Here is a 17,292-nt window from a genome sequence, read left to right on the forward strand (position 1 = left end):
ATTAGATAGAGTTAATGCTTGGTAGTGAGCCACTAAATAGACCACCTTATAGAGTTAGTGCAACTCAGAGAGAGGAGATTATGGCTTAGGTACAGGATTTGCTGTCCAAAGGGTTGATGATGAAAATGGAGAGAGAGAGCAGGAAGCAAGAGAGTGTGAGAGCTGAATGCCAAATATGCAATAGAAGAGTGAACCGAAATACAAAGGGGGGATAAGATTTTGTCTAAGTGACAAACCTTATCCTTCACTAACTGTAGTTAGTGAACTAACTGTGGTTAGGGGGAAAAACCTCTAAATGAGGGAAAAGTGTGGAAACCGAGATAGGACTCAAGAGTGTTCAGAGTGGTGGTGATCATCTCTGAATCTAGAATGACTTCATCAATATTCAACAATTGTTCCCTCAAGTCCTGAAGCTTTGTGAGGTGAGAATTCATGGAATCTCCCTCATCCATATGCGTATGGGAAAGCTCTCGCTTCAGAAAGGAAACTTTGGCATCATTTCTTGCTGCAAACATACTCTCTAGTATCTCCCAAGCTGCCATAGATGTCTTGCATGACCGAATATGAGGTGTAATGAAACTCTTGACAGAAAGAGAAATTACCGAAAAAGCTTGTGCATCTCTAGAGTCCCATCTTTTCTGCTCTGCTGTGGGATCTCCTGGAGCGGCTGCTCCAACTACTTGTGTTGCATTTGCACCTCTACCCCCCTACCTCCAGCTGTAGGAGTGACAGGTGTAGCCGCTGTATCTGGTCTTGCTTCATCTCCATTGACATAATCCCAAAGATGTCTGCCAACCAAGATATTGCGAACTATGAAACTCCACAAGGAGTAGTTGGTGCCATCCAACTTATCCTCTTGTGTGAGTACTCCGAACACCTCATTGGGGTTGTTCTGAGCCATTTTCACCAGATAATCTCAAAAAATACAGCAAACTGACCAAGTAATGTAAAATGCACAAGTAAAATCTGCAAGGAAAAATCTGCCCATAGTGACAAATACTGTCACAGCCTATCAAAGGCTCAAAATGCACTTCAATTATCCTACAAATGCTCTCAATCTGTCAAAAAAACACTGCAAAACTTGCCAATGTCTGCAATGTCACTCAAAATGAGTCCAAAATTGCCTGTAACAGTCCCAAAATGTTTGTACACTGGCAAATTGCATCAGAATGTCAAAAGCCCCAATTTCTTCAGGGAAATTGCATCCAAAAGAGGGCAAATTGCCTGAAAGTGCCAAAAATGCTAGAAATTGCAGTGTAAAGCAAAAAGCCCCAAATTTTTGCAAGAAATTGCAACTCTAAAGGGGCAAATTGACTGAAAGCCCCAATTTGCAATTTATCTGCAAAAGAACCAAATTCTACTGCCAATGTGTGCAAATGAGCACACCTAGAATCCCAAAATGCACCTGCTTAAATCCAGATTCCACAGCCAATCAATGGCTCCCTGCAAAATGTACCTGCAAATAAAATAACCTGCATAGAGAGTCTTCTCCACCACAGCACCTGCAAATGAAGCAATCATGTACTAGTTGTACGGATTGCTGTAGGGAGATGTGTACGTACACCGTGCACCGTGCAGTTGTATGGTCACACGTGCGCAGGTAAGGTGTAGGTACACTGTACGTTGTACGGACGCGGAAGGTGAGCTACTCAGATGGCAATTGTACGGTGACCGTATGACGGAGTAGTACGGTCGTCGTACGTTGTACGATGTACAAGCATTGCTTGCAGGTACGGAAGTCTGTGCTGTACGGATTGCTTGCAGGTACGGCATATATGCAACTGACGCAGGTACGGCAGATATGCACAGTACGGTTAGCAGTGTGTACGGATAGGTGACGTAGCTGTACGTCAGATAGCTGTTGTACGGCGGATGTTGGTACGGACGTCATCTCTGGTACAGATGGCGTTGGTACGAAAGCTGTACGGAACAACCAACTATGGCTTTACGGAAAGATGTGCTAGTAGGGAGCTTCTCACGCTTGGGCTGAAGCTTGTGGGTGAGACAGGTCCGGGAGCTCTAGTTGCTCTGATACCATATGATGAAAACAGAGAGAGAGAGCAGGAAGCAAGAGAGTGTGAGCTGAACGTCAAATATGCAATAGAAGAGTGAACCGAAATACAAAGGGGGGATAAGGTTTTGTCTAAGTGACAAACCTTATCCTTCACTAACCGTAGTTAGTGAACTAACTGTGGTTAGGGGGAAAAACCTCTAAATGAGGGAAAAGTGCCCCTAACCCACTTATTGTCATTACATTGGTCACTGCCTAGAATATATTTATAATTCTAAAGTTGATTCAGCCCAGTTCGTCTCCTTTTTACTCACTAGTACTTTTAGTACAGAAGAAAGATTGTTCTTTTTGAATGTGCATTGATTATCGTGCATTGAATAAGATGACCATCAAAAATAGATTTCCGATAGCACGCATAGATGATGTGCTTAGAGGAGCAACAGTTTTCAGCAAGATAGACTTGAAGAGTGGTTATCATCAAGTCAGAATAGAACCACAAGATGTACATAAGACAGCTTTTCGCACTGCATTTGGGTTGTATGAATACTTAGTGAGGCCTTTTGGGTTGACAAATGCTCCAGCCACATTCAATAGAATGATGGATCGCATGTTCCGAAAGTACATGCACTTCACGGGTACTTTCTTTGATGATATCCTAGTCTTTTCAAAGACAGAAGAAGAGCACCGGGAACAACTTGCTGTGGTGTTTCAAGAACTTAGAAATCATCAGCTTTTTGCCAATAGCAAGAAAAGTGAATTCTTTTTGGAAGAGATCCAATATTTGGGGCACATAATTTCCAAGAATGGGATAGAGATGGATCTTGCAAAGATCCGAGCCATCCAAGAATGGCCAGAGCTGAAAACTGTGCACGAAGTCCGTAGTTTTTTGGGACTTTGCTCCTATTATAGGAGATTCATCAGGCATTTTGCGGATATCGCAGTTCCACTACATGACCTTACTAAGAAAAATGCAGCCTTCACATGGGGAATGTCACAGAAGAAAGCATTCAATACACTCAAGGAGAAGTTGACTACAGAGCCTATTCTTGTAATCCCGGATCTTTATCAACCTTTTGATGTTGATTGCGATGCTTGTGGAGAGTGTGTTGGGGCTGCATTACATTAGAATGGACATGTAGTAGCATACGAAAGCCGAAGATTGCGTGATGCTGAAAGATATCTGGGAATCTATGAAAAAAAATTGTTGGATGTAGTTCATGTTGTGAACACATGGAAGCATTATCTTTTGGTGCAGATTTTACTGTTAAAACAGATCACCAAAGTCTGAGATATTTTCTAACTCAGACAAAACTCTCAGAGAAGCATATGAAATGTATCATTTTCAGATTGTCCATACTCTAGGAGTTCAAAACAGAGTGGCAGATGCCTTGTTCCGAAGACCCCAGGTCAACAATGTGACCATTGCTTATCATCAGGACCTGGAAGGCATGAGGGAGCAATATGCTAATGATGCAGATTTTGGTGAGATATTACAGCAAATGCAAGAGGGGCAGTCCACCAGTCACTTTTCCCTGAAAGATGGGTATTTAATGAAAGATGACTACCTATGCATCACCCAGGAGATGAGGAAAAAGATTTTGGAAGAATGCCATGCACCTCCCTATGTTGGACATAGAGGAATTACAGCAACAACTCTAGCACTAGAGAGGTATTTCTTTTGGCTAGGGATGATGCAGATTTTGGTGAGATATTACAGCAAATGCAAGAGGGACAGTCCACCTGTCACTTTTCCCTGAAAGATGGGTATTTAATGAAAGATGACTGCCTATGCATCACCCAGGAGATGAGGAAAAAGATTTTGGAAGAATGCCATGCACCTCCCTATGCTGGACATAGAGGAATTACAGCAACAACTCTAGCACTAGAGATTTCTTTTGGCTAGGGATGTGGAAAGATATACATCAGTTTGTTACTGAATGCCTTACGTGTCAGAAAGTGAAGTATGATAGACGGAAGGCACTTGGCCTACTTATGCCTCTTCTCGTGCCTCAGGCACCGTGGGAAAGTATTACAATGGACTTCATTTTTGATTTGCCAAGATCAAAGTCAGGGAATGATGGATTTGGACTATCATTGATAGATTCAGCAAGCAAGCTCATTTCATTCCGGTTCAAAAAACCATAAAGGCAGATCATATGGCTAAGCTTTTCATGGCACAGATCTTTAAATCTCCTAGCAAGCTAGTCGGAAATGGGTGGAGAGGATCTCCTAGAAGTTTTGGAAGAAGGCTGGAGTCAAGCCATCCTCTCCAGGACACTTCTGGATTGGAAGAGCCTTGAGGGCTTCCTAAAGCTCCTCCTCCGTGAAAGACTCCTCCAGACTGCTGTACAAATCTTGCACGAACTCGGTCTGTGTCGTGAATGATGTCAGTAAGATGGAGCCGTAACCGCAAACTCAATACCTTGGCGAGGATCTTGTATGCAGTATCAAGCAAAGTGATTGGTCTCCACTGTCGGATATTTTACCTCTCTTCCCCTTTCGGGATCAAACAAATCCACCCCCTGCTCAGGGACTGAGGGAGGGAGCCCGTGTCAAAAATCTCCTAGCAAGCTAGTCGGAAAGGGGTGGACATGATCTCCCAGAAGTTTCGAAAGGAGGTCGGAGTCAAGCCATCCTCGCCAGGACACTTTTGGGTCGGGAGAGCCGTGAGGGCTTCCCAAAGCTTTTTCTCCATGAAAGACTCCTCTAGACTGCTGCACAAATCCTGCGAGACTACTGTCGGAACGTGATCCCAAACTACCTCCCAAGCCACAAGATCAGCTGGAGTCATCCTCTTTGTCTGAAAGGTCAGGTGTAAAATCTCTTGCGAGTCGGTGTACATGATGCCCTGCGGATCTCGAAGACGCTGCAGCTGCATGCTTGCCGATCGGGACCCAGTGGTCTGAAAAAACTGCTTCGTCATCCTATCCCCCTGCTGTATCCAATGGGCTCGGGAAGAGTGATAGGAGAACTCAGCCTGTCGAATCTCCGTGTCCTGAAGCTCAAGGCGAGCGCTCTCACCTGTCACTAAGCCAGTGAGATCCTGAGTCCTGCTCCCTGAGCCGCTCTATGGAGGTGAGGTCTCTCCTCAATGCCTACTCGCGCTCTTGAAAAGTCCGTCGCCTACGGGCATTAGCGTGCAACTCCTCACTGCTCCTCTGGATCGCATCGGCACCCACCAAGCCCAACCCCCGTCTTTGACTACTGCCAAATCCCTGCCATGACCCGCTGAATCTTCTCGTCTTGCAGGAGGTCCTTTGGAATGTGGACCCCCCTCTTGGGAAAGACCTTGGCGGGGCTGCTCTAAGTGAAGTACTACTGGAGAGTGATCTGACATCGTGGTACTTGCCAGAATCCCGATAGAGCTGCCTCTAGTCCCCAACGTAGAAGCAGTCTAGCCTCTCAAGCAGTCCATCATGTCTCCTCTATCCGAAAGAGAAGAGGAGGCTGCCAGGTATACTGCTGAAATCTGGCTCTCGCCATGGGTCTCTGCCATTGATCATGAAAATGAACTGCTCCCAGGTGCTCCGCTCTGCTGTGGGCATCTCAGAGAAGGAGGCGCCGCCTTACTTGTTCTCCCCAAACTCTGTTCCCTCCAACAATTTAGGAGTCTACATCCGGAAGACACTCTGACAGCCTCCTCCAAAAGGCCGGACGGTGCTGTCTGCACGCTGGGGCATACACGTTCAGGATTCCAATCCTGGACTCTCTCGTCCTAACTCCCATCCAAACTGCCCGTCCTGGGATAAGCTCGCCCTGATCATAGACCTCTGCAGCCAATGTATGTGAGACCGAGATGCAGACTCCTCTGCTCCGTTCTACTGCAGGGGACCACTCCTTCGGACCTCTCCCTAGGAGAAGGTGGTGTCGTTGTCTGATGTCTGATGCTGAGAACATATGCTCCTGAATCAAAAGGATGTCCACTGTCCGTCCTACCACTGCCCTTTGCAACTCCTGTCGAAGTAGCAAGTACTGCGGTTGACTATGAGCACGGTGGTGGAGCCCGTGCACGTTCCAACTCCCTATGGTCCAGCTCATGAGGATGGGGATGTAGAAAACAAGGCTCTCCTATGAATGGGTGCCTGTTTCAGAAAGACTGCCTTATGTGACTTTGCTGGGGGTTTGGAGGGCGAGAAGTACGTCGATGTACATCGTCTCAATGCCAATCTTCTGCGCCCACTTCATCATGAAGGAGGCTTCCACCCCGAACAACTCCGCACACTTATGGAGTGGCCAGTAGTATGTCTGTTCAACCTTTGCCTCAAGCGGCAATCTGATAACTCCTACCGCCAAACCATACATCGGCTTCTCTCGCGTGAAGCACAATTAAAAATTCACCTCCGCACCATGGGTGTGCCAAAGGTCCAGTCCCTGCGGCTCCATCCACTTGTCCATCATACGTGAAATCTGATCTCCCATAATAGCATCAAACACCATTGGGGACCACTTCTTCAACCTTGTGGAGGCGAACTGGAATCTCCAAACGGGGTGTGTCTGGGAGGCCACTCCACTGATCGAACCCCCTTTCCGGGGCTGCAAGACCACAAGCGTTACCTCCAGGGGTAGAGGGTAAGAGTCCAGAATCTCCAGATAATTCCAGGGTCCTAATCTCGAGAAGTCCCGCGGTAAGGGACGCCTAGGCTGGAGATTGGGAGCTGCTGACCGGGAGGATGAGCTCCTTCTCTTTGGCTCCCTGTCGAGGCAGGGGAGGGGAGGAAGGCTGAAGAACTTGCTAAGGAGGTGGAGAGGGTGGCGGAGGGGGAGGGAGGAGGGAGGGAGGCGGAGGAAGGGGGGAGGGTGATCATAGTAGGAGGGCCGAGGAGGGGGGAATCTAGGAGGGAGGGGGGGGAGTAGAGAGGGAGAGGGAGAGGGATCTGGAGGGGGAGGGGGGCAAGGGGGACTGGGGGCGACCACAGGTCTCCCCTGCTGATCAGGCTCGTTGGGGCTCTGGATCCGCTCCTCCTCAGCCGCTGTCGGGCTAACGTCCGCAGCTTCCACCATCGTAGCATCATGAGCTCTAGGGGTCGCTGTTGATGCAAGGGTGAATGTGGACGTTGAACCTCCAACATAGGCAGATCCTTTGGCTGGGCAGTGGCCCCTTCCACTGGGGGAGGCGGGTCTTTATGTAGGGGCTACTGCTGCTGCTCCTCTCAGGTGCCTCTCGAGAAACCCTGTCTCTCTCTCTCTCTCTCTCTCTCTCTCTCTGCGTCTAGCCCTCTGCCTGCGGCAGTTGCAGGTCTGTTTGCTTGGTTTCTTTTTCTTTTTAACCTAGGTCCAGTCCCCTTCTGAGGGGGTCACCCAGGGGCTCTGAGACTTGTGCTGCTCATGTCTGAGGGCTTGTTGGTCTCTGGCCTGCTGACTCTGCCCGCTCTGCGGGGGTTGGGGGGGAGGCGCTTGGCCTTGGCCACGGGGGCAATCTCTGGCTAGGTGACCCATTTGTCTGCAACAAAGACACTGGCTTGGTAACCTAGAAATCTCCACTGGCTGGCGAAGTGTACTCCCTTCAAGGGTCTCTAGGAGAATCAACTCTAGGAGGGACTCTAGTCTCTCAACCACCAGTCTGATCCTGGGGACCCTGTCATCTGCTACCAGTGATGTGGCCGAATCTGGAGGAGACTCGAGCATGGTGCCAAATGCCCGACCAATGAAGGGTAGGATGGCTCTATACTCCTTTGGGAGCCCTGGGAAGTGGAGCATAATTGGAAAACGGGAAACATGGTGTGTCGTGTCCATGTCCTCCACTGTTAAGCCATGGTACCAAAGAAAGAGGTACACCAAATGCGGGCCAAGGAGGATGGGGCTCTGCTCCACAAGTGTCAAGGCAGTATTGGGGGAGCTCAGCTGGATGAGGAAGACACCTCTTCCATAGATAGTGACCTCCTGAAGGTGGTCACCCTCTAGTGCCAAGCTTGCCTGGATCCACTCTTGCACCTGTCGCCTTGTGGGTGTGAGGCCCACAATTCTGCCCACAATCGCCTTGTCCTGGAGGGACCGAACTATTTGCTGTACGTGTTGTTTGTCGGCTAGAGAAAGAAGGACCTTAATGACTAAACACAAATGCTCTCGCTGCGAATGAAGGAGAGGAAGGAAGTAGAAGAAGAGGCAGAGAGGAGGAGGAGGCGGGGCGAGGGGGGATGGAAAAGGCGGGGGGAAGGAGGTGGAGAAGAGAGGTCGAAAAGGAAGCGGGAAGAGGCGGGGGGCAGTGTGAAGAGGCGAAGCAGAGAAAGCAGCAGGGGGGTCGGGAAGGGGGGCGCAAAGAGGGCGGGAAGGAGGCAGGGGAGGAGCACTGAGGGCGGTGGGGAGGAGGGGGAGGAGGCGGAAAGTAGTGGAGATGGAGGCGGGGGCTGAGACAGAGGTGGACCCAAACAGCACCTGTTTCTGTCCTGAAGGCAGAATTATGTTCATCATCTTCCTTGATTTTTATTTGGTGATACCTTGACCCACGGTCTATCTTGGAATAGTATCTAGATCCCAACAAATCATCCACCCAGGGATGGGGAATCTCTTTTTTGTAGTCATCTTATTCAACTCCCTATAGTCAATGCATAGTCTGAAAGCACTATCCTAGGAGAAGCAAATGGAGATCGACTATGACTGATAAAACTTGTCCGACAGCTCTTGGGTCTGCTTGGCAACTTCATCTTTCTCTACCTTTGATAACTTGTAAGGAGCCTTCTTGATGGGCTTTGATCCTTCCTCCAAATACATGGCATGATCAACTTCCCTTGTGTTACTAGGAAGAGGGCATGAGATCTGGGCAGTTCCCATGATTCAGTCCTCCTCCATTTGCAGCCATTCAAGGCCAATGCTTGAAAGCACCAAACAGTTATGGCTTCAAAAGTATACTGAACTTGAATGTCCCTGTAACTGTTAGAAATTACCCAACAGAGGGTACGCACAGCGGAAGACTGATAGTAATGCCCATGAGCTCACACAGTGTGATGTGGGGTGTGGAATCACAAACTTCTTAACTTATGTGCATAGATGTGCAAGCCAGTAAATAGACAATGCTTAGAGACAAATATAGAAGCAACACTTTATATTTCCATCCGTCCAGAAACTAGGACAGGATACTATACCAAAAGGTCCTTCTACTACAAGCCTGACACTTCTAGATCTCTGAGCCTGTGTGCTCCACCTTGAGCATATGTAGACTCTCTGTCTAGATCCCTTTCACCTTGCTGTCCGGAAGCCAGCCTAGGTGGGCTGCCACTCTAGCTCAGTCTGCAGCTTCTCCTGGGTCACCTTGTCCTCCTGAATGTAGGCCTAAGGCTCTCCTTTGCTGCTCCTGTCTGCTGTCCTAAGGGCTGCTCCAAGGAATGTCTTATGAGGCCAAATGCCTCTCCTTTTATAGGCCCAAGGGGCCCTGAAATGGACCGACCTGGTAGGGCCGACCCCTAGGTCTGTTTGGGCTGACCAGTCTGCCCCGTCCCAGTCTGTAAACTGACTTGGTCTGGGGGCTGTTCCACAGACCCGCCTGGCCACGTGGCAGGCCCCCATAGGCGCAGGCCTCTGCCCTTCTGCTGGCCCTGTTCCAGCCTTGTTGCAGGATCCATACAAGGCCCAAAGGCCCTGCCAGGCAGGTGCCTTTGGTCACTGCAGGTCCCGCCCTCTGTCAGGCTTCCAGCAGCCCTGTTCTTCATCAAAGAAGCCTCCGTACAGCCCAGTACAGTGGGGCCGTACCCTGCTGATGTCAGCGTGGGAGCTCATGTGCTGCCCATGTGACAGCCCCAATATCTCCAGGTCTACCTCCCCCATGCTCTCCTCATATGGGGGCTTACAGATGGGCAGGTGACCATTCCAACAGTAACTACAGCTGAAGCCAGGCCTAGGGAAGTGGGCCATAATTGTAGGTAGGATTATTGAACAAGGGTGCCACATGGCATGCCCTCATGAAAAACCAGTAAAACTATTGTATGTTCAAAAATACTGAAGAGTGACTTTTTTATAAACTAATAGGGCCCATTATTTAACTGACTACTAAACCAGAACTTACTACTATCACAATAATAGATTCATATAGGGTGTTATCATGATAAATCGTTTCCATGCATCTTCTGTCACACGGGTTGGACTTTTCAACTCTGTCTGAACATATAAGGTGGGCTATTATCATCATATGGCATTTTTCTTTGGCCGATGGATGACGGAGTATAAAATAATGGACATAGCTCTCTTGGTCAATTCATTCCATATTCCCACGTCTATTTTTCTAGCAAATAGTTTCTGCAGACATTTCGGAAATGTCAACTGGTTAGCTTATATGTGTTGGTTCGTTTAGGTGACAAAGGCCTTTCAATATTTTGGCAGGAGTAAACCATCACGGCCTTGTTCTTGTAAAGATTGCAAATTCAAGTGACGAAAGAATCAGGGAAGATTGGTGTCTTCATCAAACATGAGTGTGATCTCATTTTAAATGCAAGGGTATATATTGCCTTTATGGATTTCGCCTTCAGATCGTCCATGCACACGATTGAGTGAATCCTATCACCTTGCCTTGGATGAGTCGACTTTCCTGTATGGTATCGTTGATGGTAATTATAATAACTGACATTGGGATTCTGGTTAGTCTCCTACTCTCAAATAGTGTTGCCATCACCACACGTTCCTGAATAGAACTTAGTTTTGTCCTATAATGCAAGATTTGTGTCACCGTTCCACTAATTGTAGGCTTTAATTTCTCTTATGGGGACATTTAGTGTTCCTTTCAATATACAAACGAACAGTGATTCTCAGATGTGTGTATAATGGTAGTTCCTTTATGATTCCTTTGTTTTGAGATGATGCACCATTAATCAAATGTCGTATTGGGACATTTATTGTTGAGTTTAATGTCCACATATGAACAGAGATTCTGAGAGGCATGCTTTATGTGTATTATGATGTTTCCTTATGATTGCTTTGTTTTGGGATGATTTGCAATGATCCAAATGATCATTTGGATATTTGAAAATGTTTTGGAATCTTGTGCTTTGTTATTACATGATCCGATGATCATTTGGATGTTTAATAAAGTAACTGTTCTCAGATTGTACCCAAAGAGCATGCACTTCTTTTATTCCAGTAAGTTTATCCATTTGTAGCCCACCCAGTGAGGTATGGATGTTGTTGAAGTTGTTTGAGACATTGTCGGGCAAAATCATGGCTAAGAGAGTTGAGGTAGGATTTGTTGATCCGATTAGGTGTCTGCTTCTTATCAAATACCGAAGATGTTGATTGTTTGATGTAGCGTTCAATTGCCTAGAGTGGCTGTTCTAATGGCAGTATTCTTACTCTGCTTTTCTAATTACAGGTGGGTGGATGAGGTCATTCCAGATGCACCATGGGTAATCACCCAAGACTTCCTCGATAAACATCAGATTGATTATGTAGCACATGATGCTCTGCCGTAAGTTTTGGCCTCAAGGATGAACACCCAGGGATGAGAACCTTGAATTTATTTTCATTATATGAATGGGCATGATTATCATATTTGCTTTTTTCTTTCAAAAAATGCCTTTAACTTTATTGGCAGCTATGCACAGCTTTGTATGACATACCTGCATTTGAATGACCTGCTTAGAGTGGTGATGAGAAAATGTATTTAGTAAGAACCTTGGAAAATAACATGCGTTAAATTTTCTATTATGCCATATGGAAAAATAATTTTCAACGTTAAAGTACAAATAGATTTGAATAAATGCAAGGATGCAACGTCAAACATTGAAAGAAGTAGATTTTCAAAATTTGATGGATCCAATCAAGGGCTTAAGCAAAAGCAAACTCTAAAGGCACAAATGTGTGGATTGGGGAAGAGCTTACCTGATGTCATTCACAGTAGAGATCAATTGAGCCAATTAAAATTGAGAAAGCCTAGACAACAAGGAATCGAGACCCTTACAGAGAATGCATGGCTTTGATTAGGAGTTTAAATTACATATTACTCCTGAGGGTCTTAGTTTATACCTGAAGTAAACATGGATACAAATGAGACTTTAAGTACACACAACAAAAGACCGTCAATCTAAAAGTGGAGAGTCGGATAGTATTTGCTCTAGGGATTGTAGGAGTTAGGAACATGTTTTTGGTCATGGTGTTTTGGCTTTTTAGAGCCTTTATTGATGAGCTAAACCATTGGATTAGGAATTATATACTAGAAGGCGTATGTAGTACAGGTTAATACTGCCAGTATACGTGGTGCTTGTCTCTAACTGAGGTCAAGGTGGGAGGAACACCTTTTTGGCCATAGTGTTTTGGCTTCTTAGAGCCTTTTTGAAGTTGGGAGGAACACCTTTTTGGCCATAGTGTTTTGGCTTCTTAGAGCCTTTTTGATGAGCTAGACCATTGGATTAGGAATTATATACTAGAAGCGATATGTAGTGCAGGTTAATGCTGCTAGTATATGTGAGGCTTGTCACTAAATGAGGTCAAGGTGGCGGGAGTGTTGGCCGGTACTTTCTGTTCCTCCATATTTGCCTAAGCTGCAAAACTGTCACGGGGGCGTGAAATCTAAGTACTTTAATGTACTACAAGACCGTGACAACTTTGGTTTTAAAAGTCCAAGCGTGGGCTTAATAATGTGTAATTAAACACGGCATGGTGCCTAGCACATAAGCGTAATTAATCCCTAGGCCCAAAGGCATTCCAAGAGATTAAAAGAGTGGTTGTTGGGAAATGATGATGTGGCATTTTTAATGGGCCCCCTAGAGGGCCATGTACCTTCAGTGGCCCCCCTAGAGTTCCAGGTGGCTCTAGTGTTTTCTACATGCTCCTTCGCCATTCCTGGACCTTCCTGGGCCTTCTAAACTTCACATGTGTGGTTTTCTCTCTCATCTTCTCCCTTTGTTGAGATTTTGGACTGGTTTTTCAGCCTCCTTCAGCTGAATTCTGTTTTACTTCATAACTCCTCACCCGTTTGGATTCCTCGACTTCCGTTTGGCCCGATGGCTTCCCCTCTGCCTCCCCTTCGTAGTGATATGCTTTTCCCTCCGTGCGTTTGGTAGAACGGGCAGAGCTGAGCACTTCTTTTGCTGGTCGAATTTGCAAAAGTGGCTTTTTTTGGACCTTTTTTCTTCTACTGCCTCCTGGGCCTCTCCTCTTGCAAAGCTACAGCTTTCTGTTGAATTTCGAGTGGTCCGACGCGCTGGTTGACTGGTTTTTCTCAGTTTTGGAGGACTTTCCGGCGATGAAACTTCTCCAAAACCTTCTCAATGCATTTCTCTGTGAAGCACGCTTCTTTTTAGCCCAAGAACTCCCATTTCTTCGCGACATAAGTGCTTCTTTTTGCATTTTTCAGTGGAATTCTGACTGGTCGGCTCTTGTAAATGCTCTTTCTTCATGCCTTTGCACTCCTCTTTGGCTAAGAATGCAATTGGGCATTGGCTACTATGTCCTCTTGGCGATTGAGGACTTGGTTCGAGTTTTCAGGGCTTGGTGAGTTGTGATTTTGCTACTGCAATTTCTTTTTGCCATAAGCTATTGGTTGGCCTCGTGTGCCGCCTCTTTCTTGGCTCACAGGTGCCCAGGCAGTGCTACATGAGTCATTCTTTGGTTGGGTACTTTGCTGATTTTATTTTGGAGCTTTGAAAAGCTTTGTGAATGCCATCTGGAAACCACTCAAAGAGAGTGCAGCTGGGGTGCAGTGTGATTGCATTTGGACAGCTAATGGAATTGCACTCGGAAAAGAGAATGCCTTTGGGTTGAGCCTATGGGATAAGTGCACTTATTTGATGGTGTTCTATGCTTGAAAGCCTTGCGAAGGCTTAGTGAATTGGGGCTGCGTGCTCAGTTGTAGGGAAGGTCTCCCAGATGCAACTTGTAATCATTTCACTGTGAAATATAAAGAAATACCGAAAGGGGCGCCATGGTGTTTGGGGCCAATCAGGTGCACTTGTCTATGTTTGTTGAGCAGGGGCATTCTAGCCTCCATCCCTTTTTCAGTGGTTTTGTTTGTGAACAAATGGGTAAATGCCAAATGGTGATCATCTAATGGTTAATGGTTGTGATATATGCTTTGTGAGCTGTAAATAAGTGCTGAAGTGATTAAAGGTTTAGTTCCACTGCCCTCTGAGTGATTAGAGGCCGGTTTCATTGGTTCCATTGCCGGGATACCACACACTCTTTCTCAAGAGGTGGGCCTCGGTAGTTTGGGGGAAGGATATCTTTGCTGCACTTTTTGACAGCTGAATATTACAACCATAAACATGGTGAGTACCCATGAGCAAGAGAGCTCCACAACTCCTCCAAGGAGAAGGCAGGAAAGCCTTAATGATCCAGCTAGTGTACAGCTGCAGGGAGCACAACAAATGCCTTTTGAGCAGGCCACATATGAAGCTACAACTGAGCTCAACGGTGATACTAGTTCTAGCAGTGAGTCAGATGATGCTACTATGTTGAATGCACAGCTTGCAAGTGCAGTGACTGCTTTGACTCAGCTAGCTCAAAATTTGGCTCAGATTGTGCAAACAAATGCCAAGAAGAAGAAGAAATCAAGAAAGCACAAGCACGGAAAGAGTGAGTACGCACATGCATCAGCTTCTCATGGTGGACCGCACACTCATGCATCAGTTTCCCATGAGGGACAGCCATCAAAAATGACTCAGAAAGTGACTTCCAAAAGAGAGGAATCACCCAAAAGAGCACTTGAGAAAGAGGTACAAAAAGTACATCCAGTGCAACAGTATGAGCAGCCAGCACAAGGCCTTGGTTTGGGTATTTCTACTCCTCAAAATAATAATGTGCAGTCCATAAATGTGGCTCAACCACCTCAGCCATATTTGAGGCAGCAACATGATTATTTTGGTACAAATTCTATCTTTGATGCTGTGTTGATTTCACCGCCAATTGGGTATAGAAAGCAAGCCATGTATGACAATGTGGGAATGCAGCCAGGCATGCAAGCCACAGCGTATGCTCCCATGCCTAATGTTCAGCCAAGCATGGCTCTCCCTAGTGAAGGGAATGCTGCACAGCCATCTTTGGGACAGCCAATATCAAATGTATATAAAGAATTTAAGGATGGTGGTTCTTATGTCAAGTTTGATACATATAATGGAGTACAGGACAGGTACAAAGCCCTCACATTTCTTCAACAGTTTGATGCTGCATTTCTTGGGGGTTTGTTTACAGAAGCATCCAAGATGAGGAAGGTTGCCACATTTTTGAAAGGCAATGCACTTAAGTGGTACACCAACCTTATGCTTCATGGAGATGCACCTGCTACTTGGCTGGAATTTAAGCAAGTGTTCTCTTCTACTTGGCTTACTCCAACTTTTGAAGTTGAAGTACTTTCACACTCGCATGACTTGTCATACAAACTTTGCAAGAATCTTGATGATTACACCCAGAGGTTTTGGGATGTTTTGCTGCCATTGAGCTCTTATTGGCATGTTTCTTTGAAAAAGCAAATATAGTATTGTTGTGGATTGCCTAGTGAGCTACGTGATTATTGCATCAAAACCAAGGTGGGTTCTATGACTCAATTAATTCAGAATGCAAGGACAGCATATGCATGGATGCAAGATAAGAATTTGGGCTTTATGGACAGCAAGAAAGAAGACAACAAATGGGCTGCCAAACACCAGGATAAGGACATCAAATCTGAAAATAAAAATTATGGCAAACGACCATTTCAAAAGGGAGGAAAAGCCCAATTCAAAGCTGGTCAAAGGCGTGGACAGCCTAATAAACAGCCTCGTACCAAGTTATCTGATGAAGAGAAAAAGTCACTCATGGAGCAAAACAAATGTTTTATATGCAAAGGAGAGGGACACCGCTCTTATGATTGCCCATTCAAGAAAAGAAACAGGTCAGATGATGATAAGAATGGTTATAAACAGGCTGATCGGAAGGGCAAAAGGCCTAAACCTTCCGCAGGACTTCTTCCAGATGTGATTGGGAGTTTGCCACATGCACATGATGAAGAAGAAACGAAAAAGACTGAGATGTGCAGAGCATGGGGAAAAATCAGAAATCAGAATTGTTTGTTTTTCTTTGATTTTGGGGCAAAGGCGAATTTCATAACTCCTGATATGGCAGCAAGGCTTGGCATCGAGCCTGGGGAAATGGGGCCATCCGGCATGTGTGATATGGCCAACCCTGAACTCAACACACCTGTCACTCCTATCATTGGCAAGTTGAGGATGCATATCCAGGGATATCAGGATGCAGAGGACTTCTACATTATGCCTTTGCCAGAGTGTGATGCTTTGCTTGGGATGCCTTGGATGTACAGGGTGGGGGCTGATGTGCAGATGAGAAACAAGAAGATTTCTTTAACTCATAGAGGCAAAAATCATGTACTTGATGTAAAGTTGAAAGGGGAGTCCATCCCTGTAGTTTCAGCTTCTTGTATGTCCCATGTAATAAAGCGTCATATTTCAGCGTACTTGATTTTTGTCAAAGAGGACAGCCAACCAGTTCAGGAAGGCTCTACTCTTTCTGCTTTAGATAGAGAAAGGGCTGCTTTTATTTCAGATTTTCAGGATTGTTTCTCAGATGCACTTCCTCAAGAATCACCTCCCAAGAGGCCCGAGGATCATCAAATTGATATCATTCCAGGAAGCTCACCGCCTAATATACCCCCCTATCGTGTCAGTAAGGCACAACAGGAAGAGATAATGTCACAAGTGAAGGAACTCTTGGAAAAGGAATTAATACAGCCAAGTAATTCTCCTTATTGTTCCCCTGTGTTGCTTGTGCAAAAGAAGGATGGCAGTTGGAGAATGTGTATTGATTATAGGGCTTTGAATAAAGTCACAATTAAGAACCGTTTTCCAATTCCACGCATTGATGGTATATTGGATCGGTTGGAAGGTTCCTCAATGTTCAGTCGTATTGAGCTTAAAAGTGGATACCATCAGATAAGGACACGGCCTGAAGATGTCTACAAGACTGCCTTCCGCACTTCATTTGGCTTATATGAGTTCCTTGTGATGCCTTTTGGTTTGACTAATGCACCTGCCACTTTCAATAGAATGATGGACATAATTTTTAGAGCGCACAGAAAGTTTGTGGGCACTTTCTTCGATGACATCATTGTGTTCTCTAAAAATGAGCAGGAGCACAGGAAACACCTCACTATTGTGTTTCAAGAGTTGAAAAGACACAAGCTATTAATAAACACCAAGAAAAGTGAGTTCTTTATGCATGAGATTCATTTTCTCGGTCATATAGTGTCAAAGAATGGAGTCAAGATGGATCCTGCAAAAGGTGAGGCCATAAGGAGTTGGCCAATTTTGAAAAATCTGCATGAAGTCAGAAGCTTTCTTGGGTTGTGTTCATACTATCGGAGGTTTATAAAG

The 17,292-nt window shown here is 45.8% G+C and overlaps 1 protein-coding gene across 2 annotated transcripts in view; it reads left to right on the forward strand.

The window, feature by feature from the left end:
• LOC147891425 (choline-phosphate cytidylyltransferase 2-like) overlaps window positions 1-17,292 on the forward strand; it is a 125,323-nt gene that overhangs the window by 22,847 nt on the left and 85,184 nt on the right. For both annotated transcript variants that reach the window (XM_087389317.1, XM_087389316.1), the window contains exon 3: window positions 11,304-11,399. In XM_087389317.1, coding sequence (XP_087245443.1) covers window positions 11,304-11,399 — 96 coding nt within the window. The remainder of the gene's footprint in view (window positions 1-11,303; window positions 11,400-17,292) is intronic.

The sequence above is a fragment of the Dipteris shenzhenensis genome, chromosome 18 (assembly GCF_047967505.1).
Source record: "Dipteris shenzhenensis isolate YYH24624 ecotype China chromosome 18, Dip_SZ_1.0, whole genome shotgun sequence".
Lineage (NCBI taxonomy): Eukaryota > Viridiplantae > Streptophyta > Polypodiopsida > Gleicheniales > Dipteridaceae > Dipteris > Dipteris shenzhenensis.